Source organism: Zonotrichia leucophrys, chromosome 2, assembly GCF_028769735.1.
Source record: "Zonotrichia leucophrys gambelii isolate GWCS_2022_RI chromosome 2, RI_Zleu_2.0, whole genome shotgun sequence".
Taxonomy (NCBI): domain Eukaryota; kingdom Metazoa; phylum Chordata; class Aves; order Passeriformes; family Passerellidae; genus Zonotrichia; species Zonotrichia leucophrys.
In genome coordinates, this window is record NC_088171.1 from 14198938 (window position 1) to 14218527 (window position 19590).

The window sequence follows — 19590 nt, forward strand, 5'->3', positions numbered from 1 at the left end:
GGCTCTGAAAACCTCCCTGAAACTCTCCCTATGCTCACTGACAGCAGTTCTCCCATTGTAAATCCTGACATGTGTCTAATTCAGGGCCAGCAGCAAGAAGTCAACAGATGGTATCTTAGACAAGGTCAGCAGACAGCTCTACTAACAGACAACATGACAAGGTTAACAAAAAGTGAATCAAAGAGCAGCCCATCAAGATGTAGGATTAAAGAAAAAAGAAAACACAACTGAAAGTTTTATCAAACCTGAGAAGGGCTAAAGTACGTTGATCTTACACTGTTATAGTTACATTTAGGGCACCTGAGCACACAGCAACACAGACTGGCTTCTAGAAATCCTGAAAAAGGAACACCTAATTTCTCTCTGAATACCATTGCAGATTTAAATCTTCCAAGATGTAAGTTTGACTACCATCAACACTATCAGAATATTCCAATACAAGTTTACTTCCTTGTAAGTACAGCTCTATATATAGCAACAGATGATCTGGGCATGTGAGACACCCATGGAGCTCATCTCAAAACAGGTTGAGAAATTTTCCATCTCACACCTCTGCTCTTCCCTCAAAGACATCAAGCTTTGTACAGGTGTTGGGCACATCTTCAACAGTTTCTAAAGACAGCCACCAATAATTTTACTTTCTTACCTATTTATTCTGGTAGCTGGATCAGAAAAATATTACCATGTCAATGATTCAACTGGCTAAAAGTGACAGATGCAAGAAATGCAACTAGAAACTGATTCTACAGTACAATATTTTATTTTGAAAACAACCATTTAATGGACAAAAAGTGCATCTCATCTTTGCTAGTTTCAAATTTACTCATTTTTGCTTTAGTAGAAAAAGTAACTTTACTTTCAGCAGCAAAAAATCACAGGAGAATACAGCAGTAACTATGACACAAGCGAAAAAAAATTGCAAACACTATTTTTTCCTCTACAAATAATGTATAGTAGGTCCTTCGTAGCATTGGAGGTCATCCCATCACACCATAGTGCTCCAGCCCACACATTCTTAATGTCTCCTCTCTCTCCCAACAGGGGAGACATTAAAATCTTCAGTACAAAACAATCTCTAAAGATTATCATCTTCTGAAGTACTTGGTCCATCCTTTTAAAACTAAATGGCAGGTATTTCTTTAAAAAGCCTCTAGAGGAGGGGAAAATAAGTCAGCTGCCCCCCAAGAAGAAGAAAAAAAAAGGTGTCCACCTTCTATGTAGTTGTATCCCTCAGCACTTTACTAGTCACTCCCTGGCCAAGGCCATAATTCAATTAAATATCAAGCACATTAAAAACCATTACATTCCATCTGGACATAAAAACTCCACCTGTTCTACTGGAAGGGCAGTCACCTGCTGGGACAGATGCCCAGAGAGGTTCTAGAGACTCCATCCTTGGAGACATTTACATCCCAGGCAGACACAGTTCTGGCTGACACTGCTTGCACAGGCAGGTCAGACTAGATAATCTTAAAAGGTTCCTCCCAAGCTTGACCCTTCTACAATTATTTCTTTGATAATACACAGAAAACCACAAATTAAAAGACAGTGCATTAAAATGGTTTACTTCTGACTGACCAAAACCAAGGTTGACCAAAACTTTTGTTAGAAAAAACACAAACAAAGCTGCCATCTCCCCACTCCCTTGGAGATATTTGAAAAGGAACCCTCAGTTTCCGTGACCAGGCATTTTTGCTCTCAGTAAGAATAAAGTCATTCTTTTCTACTATTTCTGCATATTTGCAACAAAATTAGTAGAAGGGACAACTGGAAGTTGGCACAAGATGCTTCAGTCACCTGCAGTAGCTGACATCTCTTAACTGCACTCCTACACAGGACAAAAAGGGATAAGAGTTCTGTGATCCTGTGTAATAGTCAAAATACACAGGCACAGCCATGAATTCCTCAGAAACACACAAACTTCCCATCTGAACCACCACAAATCCAGTCAGATGTCCCATACAGGGGCCTCCAGTAGGCTTTATCCCTCAACACCCAGGCCCAGCTCTCCATGACAAAGCGCCTCACCTTCCAAGCCAGCCAGGTAGGAACACAGGCTAAGAAAATCCTACTCATCTTAAACCAAAGGAGCGTCTCAAAAGGCCTGGCAGCAGCAAGTGTTGTGGGCAGCTTCACCACAACAAATGCTGGGGCACAGCAGCCTGAAGGACTGAGGGTGTGTGAGGGCTGCAGGCCCCGGGAGCCAGCGGCTGAGGAGATGGGCATAGGCCCGGAGCCCAGGAGAGGGATGGCAGCACCAACCCCGCCTGTCTGGGAGCCCAAACCCTCAGAGAGGGATGGCAGTACCAACCCTGCCTGTCTGGGAGCCCAAACCCTCAGAGAGGGATGGCAGCACAAATCCTGCCTGTCTGGGAGCCCAAACCCTCAGAGAGGGATGGCAGCACCAACCCTGCCTGTCTGGGAGCCCAAACCCTCAGAGAGGGATGGCAGCACAAATCCTGCCTGTCTGGGAGCTCAGCAGAGGGACAGCAGCACCAACCCCGCTTGTCTGGGAGTTCAGGAGAGGGACAGCAGCACCAATCCTGCTTGTCTGGGAGCCCAAACCCTCATAGAGGGACAGCAGCACCAACCCTGCCTGTCTGGGAGCCTGACAGGGACAGCAGCTCCAGCCACATGTGCTAAGCAGCTCTGCCAGCTCCAGGACAGCTCTCTGAGCTGTCTGACCAAAAACAGGAACTCCACTCCAGACTGTTACACCCAGCCTTCAAACTGAGGTGCAAGTTTTGGTTCAGTGTTAATTGAAGGAGATTCATCACTATTTCAGAGTTACTCATTTTAACTGGCAGGTATGAGACCCATACCCCATACAGCTGAACCTTCACACACAGTACTCAAGCATTAAAAGCAGACAAACATAAAAGTGTTATACATTGCACAATATAGGAGTGCAAAAACTCTCCTGCAGCATTAGGGACACCTTTGGATCAACACTAAAAGTCCCAAGTGACAGAATTCACAGCTGTCTTCTCCAGAGACTGCTGCCCAAGCCAATAAATTTTACATTATCAACCATCCTATGAAAATTTGAACAGAACTACTAAAGAAGAAATGAGAGGATGACATCAACAGAGCAAATCAAATAAAATTCTTAAAGAAAAAAAAAAGCTGAACAAGCAATATTCCCAATGCTGCATGCATCAAAACCAACAAAAAAAGGTTTATAAACATTTTGCAGTCTACTTTGTGCCAGAAGATCTGACAAAAAAAGCAGCTGCTTTCAGTTTTAAAAATGTATCTATAATGTAAATCAAGTATCTAACATAACAAATACATGGCATCAAATCTTAGTAAATAACTTCCAATGATGAAAAAATTTGGCAAGACGTTTTTTAAAATCAGTTCTTTTATTTAAGAAAGGGCTTTTGAAAATCCTTTTAAATGGTCCATACACTTTTCTGAAGCTATAAATCTTAGTACTGTCAAGAACACTATTTCTCTCAAGTGTTGACTATTACAGTACATATCTTGAATATTTGAGAATTGTTACTATATAATACTCTATGCATTAACAACCAAACAATAATCCATAGAAAACATGTAATGTATGCTTTTAGAAGCCCAGACACTGTCATTGGACACACAGGGATGAAACAAAACAAGCAGACATTAAAAACGTACTTGCAATTAGATTAAATACATTCTGTACAAAAACTGGAACTAGGAAAGAACCATGGCTATTTTTATTCATGTTTCTATTTTTGTTATACAACACATCTTCAAGATACACAAATGGTTTAGATATGTTTGATCTTGTAGCCACCTCAATTCCTTAAGACTGTATCCCATCTCTATAACAATCACCTTGTGAAAGTGAAAGAAAAAAACCTCTTTGTCTACTGATCACTCTTGTCTGAAAGGGCTCCTAAAGATGTTACCTTTTAACAGACCTGATGTTATATTAGTCCTTTGTTAACTACTGAAGGCATATTTTCCAGTATACCTTTGCTCTGTTTTTCCTATTTAATACCAAGACACATAAAACATGAGAATACCACAAAAATTGAGTGTTTAAAAATCATAGCAGCTCTGAATATCACTTCATTGATTCTACTCATCTTTCTACACTTCAACTTACCTCAGATCCTGAGGAAATCTGATTCTGGCCTGGCTGATTCTGAAGGTGACCAGCACTTCTCTCTGTCAGAGAATCCACTGCATTGTCATCCTGTTCAACCATTTCCATGGTCATCAGTCTAAAAGTGAGTACATACATATTTAAATAACTCAATACAGGGAGGTATATCAGGCAGCTAGGGAGAATAATTCCAAACTATTTTATATTTGGAGCAGACAGAAAATAAATATATTTCTGTCAAAATGAAATCCTTTCTTCATTCCCCCGTATTAAAACATTCACTCATACAGCCAGGAGCTCTAAAATAAGTATTTTGGAAAGTTGCAGGGAGAGGCAGTTCTGGAGATGGTTCTCAGGGAGGGACAAGCAGGGTGCCAGGGTCCCATGCAGTGCTGGCAGTGCTGCCCACAGAAGGTCCCTTCAGCCTCATGGGCTGCTACAGCCCTCCTGAACCTATTCCCTGCTGGCATCTACACTTGAATTGTCTGTAAACTACTCATGGCTCAGGAGCCACAGCAATTCTTCTCACTTTATAGGTTTAAAAGTAGGATAGATTTTATTGAAAACTAAGAACTTGCTAACCCTCAATTTAAAGTAAGAGTTTAAACTTTGTAGAGAAAACTTCCAAATCTGCTACATATCTGCTATATAAAAATGCAATTACCTGACAGCTCCTTTTCGATATTTCTTGGCACACTTAGTCATAACGGAAGGTGTGAGTTTTAAAACAAGAGCTTGGATCTCTTCGGCTCCCTTTCTCTCCTACCAAACCCTGCACTGAAGGTGCAACATTGAACAGGTGATGTCAAACATTGCCATGGCAACAGGTCAGTTTACAAACAGAACAGAGGACAGGGTCAGGCAGAGGCAGGCAGGGCGCCCTGCAGGCACGCTCCCACCTACACCCTACTTACACAACACTGACAGCCTCAAAAGGAAGACATGATATTAGTGAGAGATTTAGAGGCAGCAAACCTTGGTTCCCCAGGTTCAGTTTCTGTAACTAGGGGATGACAAGCCTGAGGCCAAAGTTCAATTATTTCTGATAGTTACTCTGGTTTCTTCTCAGGACTTAGACTGAGAGATGCAAGAGGCAGGCAAGGACTGCTACCCACCTGACTCTGAGGCTCTGGAATTTAGTCTCTGTTACATTAAATCAAATTAAATGTAAACCAAACTCCTTTTGTGGCACTATTTTATAGAACATTCCACAGTCTTTGGAGAAAACAATTTTTATTAGTTTTATAAAAATCAAAATTTTGCCCAAAATAAAGGCATGAAAATATGAAAAGATAACCAGTCAAATGATGTAGAGAAGCATATTTCTAGCTCATATGCCTCAAATGGTACTCTACTGACCAGATTTAACAGTACTATAGCTAATGGTAGTGATGCTGCAAAACAATTTAACATTCTATGGGTTAACATAAGTATTTCTGTTCAGAGAAGTTACATACCCTATACCAGTACCAATTCAGATTAGAGTCATAGGCAGCTATTTGACAACTAAAATTTTTCTACATTTTTCTCTTGCTAGTTACCACTAATTACCTTTTTGTTTAGATACAATCTAATTAAATATCTACTGAAATTTACCAAAGTCTAACAGCTCTGGGGAAAATGTTTTCATCAAACTTTTCACCATAATTTTCTATAAGATATTACCTAATTATAATATTCTGGTTTTATACATGTGCAATGTAATAACAAAAATAAAGCATGGCAAAAAAGTTCTTCCTTTGTAAGCTAGGGCCACCCATAAAGTGTCAAATATGAAAGGTTTATGTGGTTCATGTAAGAGGAAGCTTCAGAATAGCTCAGACACCAAGAAAGAATAAATAATGCCTAGGTACTGGCAACATATTCATTGTAATCTCTTCCTAAAGATGGGAATATAGTCAGAATTAATTCACTTTATGAAGGCCCTGAAGTATTTTTGTATCCAGAGCCATCTGTCACAGAAAACCTATTGTTGAAAAAAAACACAAAAAACCAAAAACAAACAACAAAAAAACCCAAGTACTTTTATTCCCATTGAATGCATTTCATAGATATTTTACCCAGAAAGTGTCATTTTTCATCTTGGAAAAAATTTAGTTCCTGGTTTTTAGCTTAATTTCTCACTGATTGCAGAACAGTATAAAAATGTATTTACTTCTACTTTATCAGGATTTTTCTCCCCAAGACCTTTCATTTGCAGTGCTGCACTACATTAGCAAAAAGCTACAAAAAGAGCATCAGTGCAGCAGGAAATTTAACAAAGTTATTCCTCATATTTTGCAAAAAGCAGTTCAGAGAAATGGGTGTATTTTTTGATTATTTATCTTTAATTAGAAAAACAACAGCAAGAACAATACATGCCAGTGGAGTGACAAACATATTAAGATTTATGATATACTTGGAAAACTCCAGAATTTATATAGATTTTCCATCTATAATTGTGTATATTCTGACTCTCAATACAAATGATTGCTTAATTGAAATATTTAGTAGGGTGGAGTAAAGTCTGAAAATCTGACTGCCATAAAATGCAATCACTACTCTGAAACACAGTAAAATACTTTTCCTAGATAAGCTCAAACCTGCTTCTTTTTGACAACCTCTGTGACCAAATAGTGACTTGACTTAAAACAACATCCAAATATAAAGATCCACTCACAGCCTAAAAAAAAACAAAACAAAAATAATGAAGTATATGAGTAATTTTAAAAGATACACGAGCTATCTCAGCATAACACTTCAGTGAGAAGCATGACTTCAGACAAACCAGCACATGAGTATCCCAATGCAGACATGTTCCAGATCAGGAGTGACAGACACAAGCACGGATCACTGAGCTGCCAGGAGCAGGTCAGCTGCAGACACCTGAGCCCGCAGGGTCAGCGGTGGCACAGCCACACCGAGCTCTGCCACTGCCCGTGCCTCAGGCACGCCAAGGAACTCCTGAATTTCACACTGGCGTACTGTTGAGACTAGAAAGTAGGTTTTATTTCTGGGAATGTTCACATCCTCTAGCTAAAAATCTAAGGAAAATGGGGCACTGCTTTTCTAAGACAGCACGAGTGGCACAGAAACTGACTAATCCAACAGAAACAGTTCCAATTGCCACCCATCTAGTTGCCTCCAAAAAAGAATTAGTGCTAAGTTTGCAAGAGAAAGAAAAACACTTTTGCAAACTTAATCTTCATTTGAAGGGTCTATACAAGGAGTCACACAACTTCAGTCATAACCTGCCTTTGTTTTTAAGGAAAAGTTCGCAAATAAAGTAACTTGGGCTTTAAATACTTTTTCTTAATTGTTGACTTTATTCCTTTTCTACTCGAAAACATTTTGCAAATGTTTTATCTTAGCTATTACAACGACTACAATGATCTAGTCTGGATTTTTTATTAATAACAAGTTACACACTTGCCACACTAGAAAGACAAAATGGTTCTGGCTAGAAGCAAACAATATGTCTTCCTCAAGGTGGGAAAGAGACCAGCATAGACAAGGAAATTAACTCCACCAAACGTGGGAACCAATTATAAGTACGTATTAAGTACTGTTTCTGTAGTCCTGAAGACAATGGGCAGCGGTGTGGTCAGTAGCCAGCTAAATACTGATTAGAATCTGACTACTAGTCGTAAACCCGATAAAAGTAACACGACTCAAGCGTTCTTCCTGTGATAATGAACCGGGTGAAATCCAGCTGTAGCGTAGATAGAAATCAGAAATTCTGAAATTAAAAGCAATTCGCGTAATGTATTCTTTGTTTTTGCCTAGTGTAGAGTGAAGGATGCCCAGGACACTTCTTTTGCAATAATGAGCACAATAATCCTTTACCTCCCAGTACTGCTGTTTGTCTGCATATCACATATATTTAATGTCTATTCGTGAAATTATCTGCAAAGAGATTAACTAAGTAGCATAAGTGGGGGGCGTCAATAAATACCCGGTTTTAACAACACTTTTATTTCAACCATCGCCCGGCTGCTACAAGTGGAGATCAAGGAAATCAGTGCTGCGGAAATTAGTTAGTGAAATTCATGAAGGTTTTATCCGAAGTAGAATGTGATGATTTAGTAAATTTGGTACATTTTGATAACAGTGAGTTGGACTTCAGAGATACCTTGTAGACCTGTGTTGTATCAGGTCTTGATTTACACCTGGTGCCTGAAGGACACCAGTGATGGTGTCCAAAGGAATAAAATTGCAACAGTAAAAGCCAATTTGAGTGGCTTCAGTTTTCGTATACAGAAGAATAGTTTGGCCTAACACCCTTTTTCCTGAAATATAGCCCCCCTCTTCCCCAGTGCATTTCTGTGGAAGAATTTACTCTCGCCCTGCAGCCCTTGTGGTAAGCATCAACGATAAAAGGTGATGTGGAGATTTTAAGATTTTGTTGCAACAAGAGTAGCATTTTACATAGGAGAGCTATAGTACGGTGATTTATGTTTAACTTCGATAAAGTGAGTTAAAAGAATTCCAAGAATTCTCCCCCTCACAGCAATTCAAGCCATGGCTCTAGTGAATTTGAGATAAGGCGGGGGGGGGGGAGTGAGTGCGTGTGTCTGTGTCTGTGGGCATATCAGAGTTTCGGCTGTGACTAGCACAGCCCTTTTGCAAAGCAGCAAAACAAGTGTAAGTAGACACAATGCTTAATTAGATTGTGCAAGAAGAGAACTAGAAAAGACTGATATTTTGTAAAACAGAGTTTATATAGAAGAGGTGAATGAGATGAATTAGTTAATGAGACTTATGAGATTTATGAAACTTCAGTTGGTACTGCAGTAAGTCTTTACTGGAAACAATCTGCTGTAGGGATTTAAAGTTCTCTGTAACAAACAGAATAGCCTCCCTTTGTGAGCAATTTCGGGGAGCCTTTGGTACATCAAGAGGCTAGCAGGCTGTGTGAGGTGAAGTGTCAGGGTACACGCCCCGAGTGTAAATTAAAGGTTTCTGGTCAAGCAGATTCAGAACCTAAGGTCTTAGAGCTTGTGTGTGGGAATTACATCTGATACCTGCCACCTGGAGCTGTGTGTATAGGAGGAAAACTGAGAAACTACTGTGAAGGTCTGTAAAAAGGTTTGAATGGAAGCGAGATAAGGCAAGGAGAAATAAATAATAAGAACTGACCAGAGCAAACAGGTTCCTAAATTAGCCCCTTTTGGGAGGGGCTCATTGGGAGGAGGTTGCCAGTAAGAGCAGCTCAGAAAATAAAAAGATTTATAGTGCTTCATTGCTGTTAGTACTGTTTTATAATAAGAAGATAAATGAGATAGTTTTTGTATGCTGAAATGTCTTTTGTTTTAAGAAATCACCCAGAATGACAAAGAGACTGTGAGATCAGACTGCTCTCTGGTCTTGGCCCCTGAAAAGGAAAACAAGGCAAAGAGAAAGCAAATCAAACATGTTGTTCAGCATGCAGCATAAGATAGCAACGTATGAAATCAGGCAAGAGTTATCACGCTGAAATGCGAAGCAATCACAGTTCGCAAAATGAGTACATATGATTTGTAAAAGCTTCCTCCCAAGGTAAGGGAAGAGGGGTAAAAGTAACCTTCCCAAAAGAGAAGAATTTTTGTCAGCACAAAGGTCATGTGTTCAGTTTTAAATAAAGCTTTAGTACCTGTAGAGAATGTTTATGTTGTAGTGTGGGGAATGAACAACTGGCCAGTCTGAAAAGGCATACTTTTGCAAACCTTTAAAGTAACATGTGTACTATGTGTACCTAAAAGCTTTTGTACAATTCGCTCAATTTGCTAAACATTCTCAAATGAGAAAAGTTACTCTGGAAGCAAATAATATAAAGATGTTAAGCTTAATATTAACAGACACTGAAATTAAGAAAGACATTAGTAAGGAGATATTAGAATAAGTAAATAAGTGTTTTCAAGGGTATGGGCCTCTGCTGCACCAGGGAGAGTGAAAGATGCTCCCCCATGGGATGCTCCCCCATCAAGCTTAATGAAAGAACACAACCAGTGAGAACTGAGTAGTACCCTCAAAAGGAAGGTAAGGAAGGAATCAGTCCAATAACTAGTAGTACTGGATTAAGGGCTGTCAATAAGATAACACAGAATTTGTACCCTGTGGTAGCAAATCCATAGACCTTACTAACTGTTTAACACCTGAGCTAACCTGGTTCACTGTTTTAGGTCTAAGAGATGCCTTCTTTTGCCTCCCTATCCATGAAGCCAGCCAGAACATTTTTGCATTCAAACACAAGCTCACACAGTCCATGTGCCTGAAGGCTTCAAAATTCTCCACTCCGATTGGAGAACAACTTGCAAGGACCCAGAGTCCCAGGAAGCTCCACAAGAGGAAAGGAGGCTGTTGCAGTACGTGGATGATCTTCTAGTAGCCACTCGGACGAGGGAAGCAAGAGAAGCCTGGACGGTAAGCCTTTTGAATTTCCTAGGACTCCAAGGATGCAGAGTCTCAAAGAAAAAGGCACAGGTAGTGAAACAGAAGGTAATCTACCTGGAGTAAGAAGTGAGTGCTGAGCAGCAGACTTTAAGGCAGGGAAGCCCTATGCCAAACCCTGAACCCCAGACAACGAAAGAACTCCAAACCTTCTTAGGCATGGCAGTGTAGTGCCAGCTGTGGGTTCATAATTGTGGACTGTTCTCCAGACCCCTCTATGCTCTTATTGCCAATGGGAACTGAGATCTCCAGTGGACAAGAGACACCACACGGGCCTTTCGCCAGCTAGAGAGTCCCCTCATGTTGGCTCCAGCTTTGAAACTTCCAGATGTAAGTAAAGCATTCTTTCTATTTTTCCATGCAAGGAATTGCTCTGGGAATATTGGCTCAGGACTTGGGTCCATACCGGAGGGCAGTTGCTTACCTCTCTAAGCAACTAGATGCAACAGCCAAAGGATAGCCAGGTTGCCTCAGAGCTGTAGCAGCAGTTGTGCTGAACATTCAAGAGGCACACAAGTTTATCCTGGGACAAAAATGACTGTGCTAGTGTCCCACACAGTGTCTGCAGTACTGGAAGTAAAGGATGGCCACTGGCTTTTCACCAGAGAGGTTTCTGAAATACCAGGCCATCATGGTAGAGCAAGATGATGGAGAGATAGTGGTGACTAATATTGTCAACCCAGCTTCTTTTCTCAGTGGAATCAAGGAGAAGCAGTACACCATGATTGCCTAGAGACCACTGAAGCTACCTACTCCAGCCGCCCAGACTTAAAGGACACTCCTCCGGACGATGCAGAGACCTGGTTCACTGACAAGAAAGCGACATTGCAAAGTTCACAGTGACTACCTGCAGAGAGGTAATAGAGTGTGGACCCTTACCAACAGGTACCTCTGCAGAGGATGCTGAGATAAATGCATGGACCCATGCCTTAGAAACAGCAAAAGGCATTCAGAGTTGTGCATGCACATGGAGCCATCTGGAAGGAGAGGGGACTGCTGACCTCACAGGGAAAGAAGAGACAATCCAGCAGCTGGAAGCAGTTCAGTTACCTGAAAAGGTATATTAAGGCACACCAGAGAGTGAGCTTAAAATTGGAGGAAAGAAATGAGCTGGCGGATGGAGAGGCAAAGAAAGCAGCAAAGGGTGAGGTACAGATTTTCCTCGAAGGTAAGCCATAATACAATAATACTAACCAAAAGAGATGTACAACTGCAAGGGGTGGGCTACCATTGAAAGAGAGCTAGTAATCCCTTCCCATTTTCGTGGTTACTAGTGAAGGAAGGGCACTAGAAAACACACTAGGGCCTAATTACTTAAAGCCTTTTATAGAGTGTGGCTCCTTTCTCAAAATGACCAAGGCTGCGAGTGATACAGAGTGCACTGGAATGAAGTGTTGACTTTGAAGTAGTAATTCCCACAGGCTTTCTAGAACACACATCTGATTGAAAGGGCTGTTGTATCATTGTCAGGAATCTATATGCCACTATCACTCAGGTGAGCTGATAATGTGATCCTTGCTCCAGACTAACCTCAAAATACCCCGGGCCAAAACTTGGTCAGACTGGGAGAGGCCATGGGCCTGTATAGCAGTGGCAAATCAACTTTTCAGAACTCCCAAGGAAAGGGGGGTATCAGTATTTACTGGTATTAATAGATACATTTTCAGGGTGGCCAGAAACATTCCCCACCAGAACTGTCAAAGCTCAAGAGGTGACCAGATCATTTTTACAAGAGATAATACCACGCTTCAGAGTTCCAGCCACAATATCCTCAGATAAAGAATCACCTTTCATTTCCAAAATAGTGCAACAGATTAGTAGCCATCTGGGCATAGATTAAGAACTTCACACCCCATACTGCCCCCAATCAAGCGGCCAGGGGAGAGAATGAATCATTTGATTAAGCAGCAAATCGTAAGACTGGGGCAAGAAGCTCTTCCACTAGCACTATTGCAAATTCAAACTAAACCTTTTGAGCTAAAGGAATGCTGAATCCTTTTGGAATGCCTTATAGAAGACAATAGAATACAAGGGGAATGTCCAGAATGTCCACTTACATGGTGGCATTAAGCAAACAGCTCAGAGTAATTGAGAAACTTGTGGCTGGAACTCGGAGCAGGGAGTTGGATAGCCTGGGTTGATGTATATGTTAAGTCTCTTACAGAGAAGACTTCGGAACCACAGTGGGAGAGACCACTGCAAGTACCTCTCACCACCTTCACCGCAATCAAAATCAAGGAGCAGAATGCTGGATCCATCACTCTCGGGTGAAGAAGGCCCAGAAGCCCCTTCAGGAGTGACACCAGGAGACAATGAACTGAGACTAAAACTTATTCGGGCAAAATGAGTATATTGCGGTCGGGAGTAGCTCATACTTTAGTGTACAGAATTGTTTTGTATGGAATTATAACTGAAGTTTTAGAACTAGAGAGTACCTCTACCCAAAGCAATGCTGAATGGCCTTGGTCCCTGGCATTTAATCAGTATACTGGATCCATAGGAAAACCTTTTGAGATAAAGAAGGTTTATTTTTAAACATATCTACTGTAGTAATCCACGAGAATCAAGTATGTGAGCAGTAAAAATAGCAAGAACAGGAGCTGTAAACACTTCAAGGAATCTGAAGAGAAGAAATCAAAGTAAAGTGCTTAGTCATCAATAAGATGGCTTATGAGAGACCAGATGTAATTAGTGTCTGAACCTCCCCTAGTGTATATGAGCACCAAGAAGTCTGTGATGACCTAAGTGAATCAGACTGTTAGTGTAATTTCACCCTGACACAGCCTGTAGAAGTGACCTGCCTTTGAGCTCAAGTTACTGTCAGATTTTCATTTGAATTCAAAGTGGACACTGCACTTTTTACCACAGCGGAGCCTTATAAGGTGATTTTCCTTATTTATAGCTATCCCTTTTCCTACTGAGATTTAGATCAGTGATTGTCCCAGTCTGAGGTGGTTGGATTCTGCTTAAAAGAAGTAGAGAGAGAGAGACCCCCTCAGAGCTCAGCAGCAGGCTGTAAGATTTTGAGCATCACTTTTGTGCTGAGTGTTTCAAATAGCAGAAACCTGATCCCAGTTTCTTCTGAGGCACTGCAATGAATTTAGGCTCTTCTCTCAAGATTTCCCCTTCATTATCTTCTGCCCTGAACACAGTCCACAGCTTGATCTTAGCTAAGGGCAAGGTGGGTGACCAGGAGAGACATTCCTGCTTGCCACACATCTGGGAAATCAGGTGCTTTGGAGGGAGAGAGAGAAGTTAAGATTCCCTGAAGTCTCTACATTTCAGAACAAACATCTGTCTCAAGTATGACCTAAACCTCTGTCAGATACACTTGTGAAGTGTGTCTGAATTTGTAGTAGGAGCCCAGCACATCCCTCTGGCAGGGAGGGATGATCATGGACAGAAAGCAGTTCCTGTTCCCCATAACAAACATCTAACTGGCATATTAGGGACAAGATTAGGAGTTTTAAATAGAATTGATTCAGAAATACTGTGAATAAACTGGCTGCTGCAGCAGGTAGCCTAACAAATTGAAGCAGCCTTTATAGTAATCTCTACTGGCATTAGGAACTAGCCAGTGACAGATTTCAAAAGTACTGCTAAAGTAAAGAAGTATGAACAGGCCGGGGACCAAGACCACAAATTGATAGTAGAAGCACTTAGTATAGTTCAAGATAATGTGTCTTTAGCTTTCAGTTGTATACAAGCACAGTTATGGATACAAGCAACAGCAGCTCTGATCATATAGGAAAGGGGTGAAGGTAATTTTCCAGCTGAAATTCAGAAAATTGAATGGGATAATGCAATTGATTTTGAAAGGAAGTTTTAATCCTGGTGGACTATGGTGAATTTCACCTATGATCCTATTTCTAATGTGGCCACTGCCTTTGTGCTTACCATACGTAATGCCACTGTTTATGTTATCCATCCCATCATTGCCCTAAGATTAAACCATGAAGAAACAACACACTATCCTTCAGAACATAGAGTGTGGGCACAAAAAGATGAATGAAAAGTGGCAGGTAGTAAACTTAGAATCCTGCATTACTAGAGAACAAATGAGATTCATTTGTGAAAGCAATACTGCTAATGCCTAGGATGTGTTTGGACACTGAACAGAGTATTTGCCAGTCACTGACCAGAAAACTGTGCTCGTATATACTGGAAAAGGGCGTATGTTTGAGAACTGCTGCTGTACAAATTGATAGCAATGATGTTATTCTGTTTAGTAGAAACCATTCTAATCTCTGTATTTGTATTTGTAATTTTGCTAAGATTATTGGGTGTGGTTTTTCGTATTTGGTACCAGTAACATCCCACCAGCTGATTACAGCCAATTACACAATGTATCACAGACTACCACCTACCCCTATTGGGGTGAACCTTACATTGGTAAAACAATTAATTAAGCACCAAGACCTATTAGAAGTCTTGAAAGAAATCCGAGAAAGTGGAAAGAAAACCTTAATTACTGTCCAACATGATACAAAGGAGATAACCAGGGTTCTACAAAGAATAAGACAAGATATGACTCATCACTGGTGGGATGTGATCTTTGGATGGTCACCAACTGCGAATGGAGTCCTTAATAAGTTGTGTCACCCCATTGTAGTTTTACTAATATTAGTTGGGATAAGCTTAGGATTGTCTATTATATTGTTAATTTGGAACTGTAGGATGCTACAACGAATAGCTGTACTAACCTCTTTGTCGAATGTACATGGTAAAGCGCTAAAAGACACTTATTGTTGTGGAAATTTTCCTTAAGTAAAAGAATTTACTTATTTCCTAGGAAAGGGGGAATGAGACAGAGTAGGTGAAGTGTCTGGGAGAGGTGAAGGGTCTGTGGAGCTAAAGCTGAAGGAGAGGCCGCGTTCCAGAGACAGCGAGGAGACAGAGAAAGAAAAACAGAAAAACCACGAGGTCAATCTGCCCCCGACCTAGGAATTCCTCCGATAAAGAAGAATTAGTGCTAAGTGTCATGCAAGATGAATATGTATGAACTTATTGTGAAACTGTATGCATATGCATTTGGAAGGGGGATAAAAGGAGGTCTGAAATCTTCAGGGGTACGCATGCCCTTTTGGGGAGTCTTGCGTCCGGCGCGCGTCGTAATAAAGCATACCGGGCTTTACAACTTTTACAAGTTGTGAGGTTTCTTCTTTCTCCGCAAAACAGCTGTCACTGCCTTCAGAGCACTTTTAGAACCTCAATTGTACAGCGGTTTTATTTCCTGTACTATGTATCACATCAACATGAATACATCAAACTTTTTAATACATACTAAGGAAAAATGCTGAGCAATATTATAACTATGCTTTTTCTAAAGCATCAGCAATACAGACTGTGGCACAAAACTGTTACTAATCCAATTCAGGAAACAGTTTCCACACATATCACACCCATTCAGTCTGCACTGCAAGCAAATTCCAACATATTCATTGCTATTAAGTTTCCAAGAAAGAAAAACAGACTTTTCGGCCAAGCCCTTAAAATCCTTTATAAAAGTCTATAGCAGGAGTACACATCACACTTCAAAGTTTACATAACCTTCCTTCTGTTTTTAAAGGAAAAGTTAGCAAATAGTTTAAAGTAAGTGGTCTTGGGTCCTGTTTAAAATTATACGTTTTTCTTCATTGTATGACTCATTATATACACGCTTTAGTCTTATACTCAGTATTAATACATTTTTCCTTATATTTTTTATCTTAGCTACTTACAACGACTGAACAATAATTTTAAATACTAGTCTGGATTTTTAAATTAATAAACAAGTTACACCTCTGCACACACATAAAAATGGGACAAAAATGGTTTTGCATAATGAAGCAACAATACCTGCTTCTTCCTACAATATTGGAAAGAGATCTTCAGCATCTGGCAGGAAATTTAACTCTCACCAAACTTGCAACATTTCAATATATATAAGTACATGTTTACTGTAGTCACTGAGACTAATGGACAGCAGGTGAGTGGTCAGTAGCACTGCTAAATACTGATTAAGAATACTGATTACTAATCAGATAAACACTGATTAAGATGATGCATACACTGCACATCAAAAGCTTCTTCAACTGTGATCAGATGAACCACCCCTGACAGAAGAAATCTGACAGCTGGAATCAGCTAGAAGAAAACAGAAAGTTTTTCCTAGAAAATTAAAAGCAATTTACAGCTAAAGGTGTGAATTCTTTATATTTTTGCCCATAGGTAAGAGATGAAGGATAGCACCCCTAGCAAGACACATTCTTTTGCAATAAAGAGCACAAAAAATCCTTTAACTCCTCCCAGTACTGCTGTTTGTCTGCATATCAACATAATATTTAATGTCTATTGGTAAAAGCAGATTGCTAAAGTATTTTGCATAACTGGAAGTGTGTGACTGTCTAAATAAATACCCAGAGGCATTTTTAAAAACAACTTTTTTATTTCAACCATCCTTTATACATCAGGGACTGCTTACAAATGTGGTATGATACAAAGGAAATCAGTCGTAAGGGGCTAAAATTATGTTTCAGCCCTTGCTCCAAATCTCTTTGAAGGCTTTTATTCACAGAAAGCAAGAATGTGAATTTAGAAACACCTGTTCTGCATTTATTGATGACCCCACAGTGAGTGTGGAAACTCTCAGAATACACTTGTTTCAGACACTGTGTTTTGTATCAGCTCTGTTAGAACTGTTTACCACCCTGGTGCCATGAAGGACACCAGTGATAAGGTGATCACAGAAGTCAGTCAAGTAAAATGTGCAACAGTAAACAGACCCAATTTTGAAGTGCAAACTTTCAGTTTTCAGTATCACCAGAAGCTTCATCACTACGGTTTTAGCGTCTCCTACATTCTTATTCCCCTCTTTTCTTCCCTGAACACCTCAGCTAAACCCGAAACCCCACACTCTTCAAACCCCAACGTGCCATTACTGTGAGCACAGGCAATGCTACCTGGCCCCTCGGCACCTGCCAGCCCATCCATGCTGGCAGCGCAGTGCAAAGCCGATAAGAAGAAGAACTGAACCTGATGTGAGCGGACACACGGCCCCCTCCAGAGGAGCCGAACCAGCCCCGGGCTGGTCAGAGATCAGTCCAGCATCAGTCCCCGTGGAATCGCCCACACGCGGCTGCTCTCAGCCCCAAAACTGATGCTATCGCAGCAGTAGGGGACGCAGACAAAAGTTTCAAGCAAGACTTCGGACTCACGAAGCGCACTGTGATCCCTCCCCACTTGTTCTGACCCAGCTCCGAAAGCTCTGTGGGCAAGGTTATAACCGGGAGTAACGGACTGAGGGGCAAACGCCACTGGGCACCCCCGCTCCCCTCGGCCAGGGCGAGACCCCAGGAGTCCGGGGTGCTCTGTCCGCAGCGGGCAGGCGCTGTCCCGCTCCGAGCCGCATCGCCGGGCGAGCCGAGCCGGTAGCCCGAGCAAGCGCTGGAGCCACCGCCTGCCGGAGCCCGGCAAGCGCCGTGGGTCCCGGGCTGCAGCGAAGCCGGCGCTCCGCGCAGCCCCTCCGGCATTCCCGGGATGCGCAGCCGCCTCGGGGCCGCCCCACCGCGCCGAGCGGGCTCCGCGCGGCCGTCCCTGAGCGCAGCGCGCTCCCGGCAGCCGACGGGGACGCGCCCCCGCCGCCTCCCGCGCGCTCCCGCGGCGGGGCTGAGCCAAGCGCGGCACAGCGCCCCCCGCCTGCCCTGCCCGTCCCTGCCCGTGCCTGCCGTGCCCGCCGCGCCGCCCGCTGCCCTCCGCGCTGCCCCGCTCCCGGCCCGCGGGGGGTCGGGCTGCGCGCACACGTGTCCCCGCCCCCTCCCGCACTCACCCGCCGCCCTGTACGTGCTGCCCCCGTCACAGGGGGTGGGGGGGACCGGGCCGGGCGGAGCCGCACGTCGTCCTCACGTCAGCGCTGATGCAGCCGCGCCGCCGCGGGGGCGCCGAGGAAATGGCGTCTGTGGGGCCTCCCAGCGCCAGCGGCCGCGGCGGGAGGCGGAGCCGCGCGCGGGCGGCGGTGCCGGGCGGCCGCGGGGCGCAACGGCCGCGGCGCTGACCAACCGCCGCCGCGGGGCCCCCGCCGGCGCCGCCCATTGGCCGGGGCGGGACGCGCCGCGGTGCGGGCGGGGCGGCCCCGCGCTGCCGGGGGCGGGGGCGGCCGGTAACAGCCGGGGCGGCCGCGGGGCCGCCGCGCTCCCTGGGCCGCGCTCCGGGCGTGCGATAGCGGGGCGGTGCCGGCCGGGCCCCGCCGATAAGGGCGGTTGGCTGGGCTCCCCTGCAGAGTCTGGCCCCGGCTGTCCCCGCACTGACCTAGGACGCGGCACAAGCTCCGGTTGTCCCCTGGGCGGTGCCGGAGCCCTGGGGGACACGGGAACCTGCCTGGAGGCCGCCCCGCCGAGGTGCTGCCCGCAGGTTGTTTTGTAATTCTGCTTAGTAAAAGCACGTTCCTTACATCAGTCATTCATGGTATGACATAGTATTTTACATTTATTTGGTTAAGTAAATCAGAAATTGCCAGGGGGCAACAAGCGGGAGCGACGTGCTTGTTTCCCCGCTCGCTTCCACGGGATTACGTGCAGATACCCTGAGTCATGCTGGGTTTGTACTCTAGGTGTGCGCGCCTCCTTTGCCGGAAGCGCAGGCCGCCTCAGGGTTAATAATGTTAAATACAATAAACGCGTAAGCCATAAACTTTGTTACTATGGGTGTTCGAACATCGTATGTCTTATTCCTGATCAGTATTTTACAAAGTAGTGTTACAAGGGATAATACTGCAGTAAAGTTTAAATTGGATGTGTATACATCGCTACACATATATTCTGAAGTTACGTAATGTATTTACCCATTTTTATGGTTTAGGTTCTTGGTTTTTTTTTTTTTCTTGTGAGAATCTACTCAGTGTGCTAAATAAACATGAAAAACCTATGTTAATTTCACATAACTCATTGTGATTGAAGAATTGGAGGATGTGTGTGTCAGAATTGGTGATAGGTCCACACAGGTCAAACACTCAGTCTTATTCATGGCATAGAGAGAACCTGCGTATTGATTTCCTGTGTTTTTTAAAAAAACAAATAACTCTTATCTCTGACTTCATAAGAGATGACTCA

The 19590-nt window shown here is 43.0% G+C and overlaps 1 protein-coding gene across 12 annotated transcripts in view; it reads right to left on the bottom strand.

Annotated features, from left to right (window-relative positions):
* Positions 1 to 18447, bottom strand: part of CREM (cAMP responsive element modulator) — a 44522-nt gene extending 26075 nt beyond the window's left edge. For 7 of the 12 annotated variants that reach the window (XM_064703964.1, XM_064703962.1, XM_064703961.1 and 4 more), the window contains exons 1-2: positions 18312 to 18447; positions 4097 to 4214 (exon numbers count right to left, since the gene is read on the bottom strand). In XM_064703964.1, coding sequence (XP_064560034.1) covers positions 4097 to 4210 — 114 coding nt within the window. In that variant the 5' untranslated portion in view covers positions 4211 to 4214; positions 18312 to 18447. Of the gene's footprint in view, positions 1 to 4096; positions 4215 to 4760; positions 4874 to 18311 lie in introns of all 12 variants that reach the window. The other 5 variants (XM_064703960.1, XM_064703959.1, XM_064703953.1 and 2 more) reach the window with 1 other exon arrangement.
* Between the last annotated feature and the right edge of the window lie 1143 nt (positions 18448 to 19590).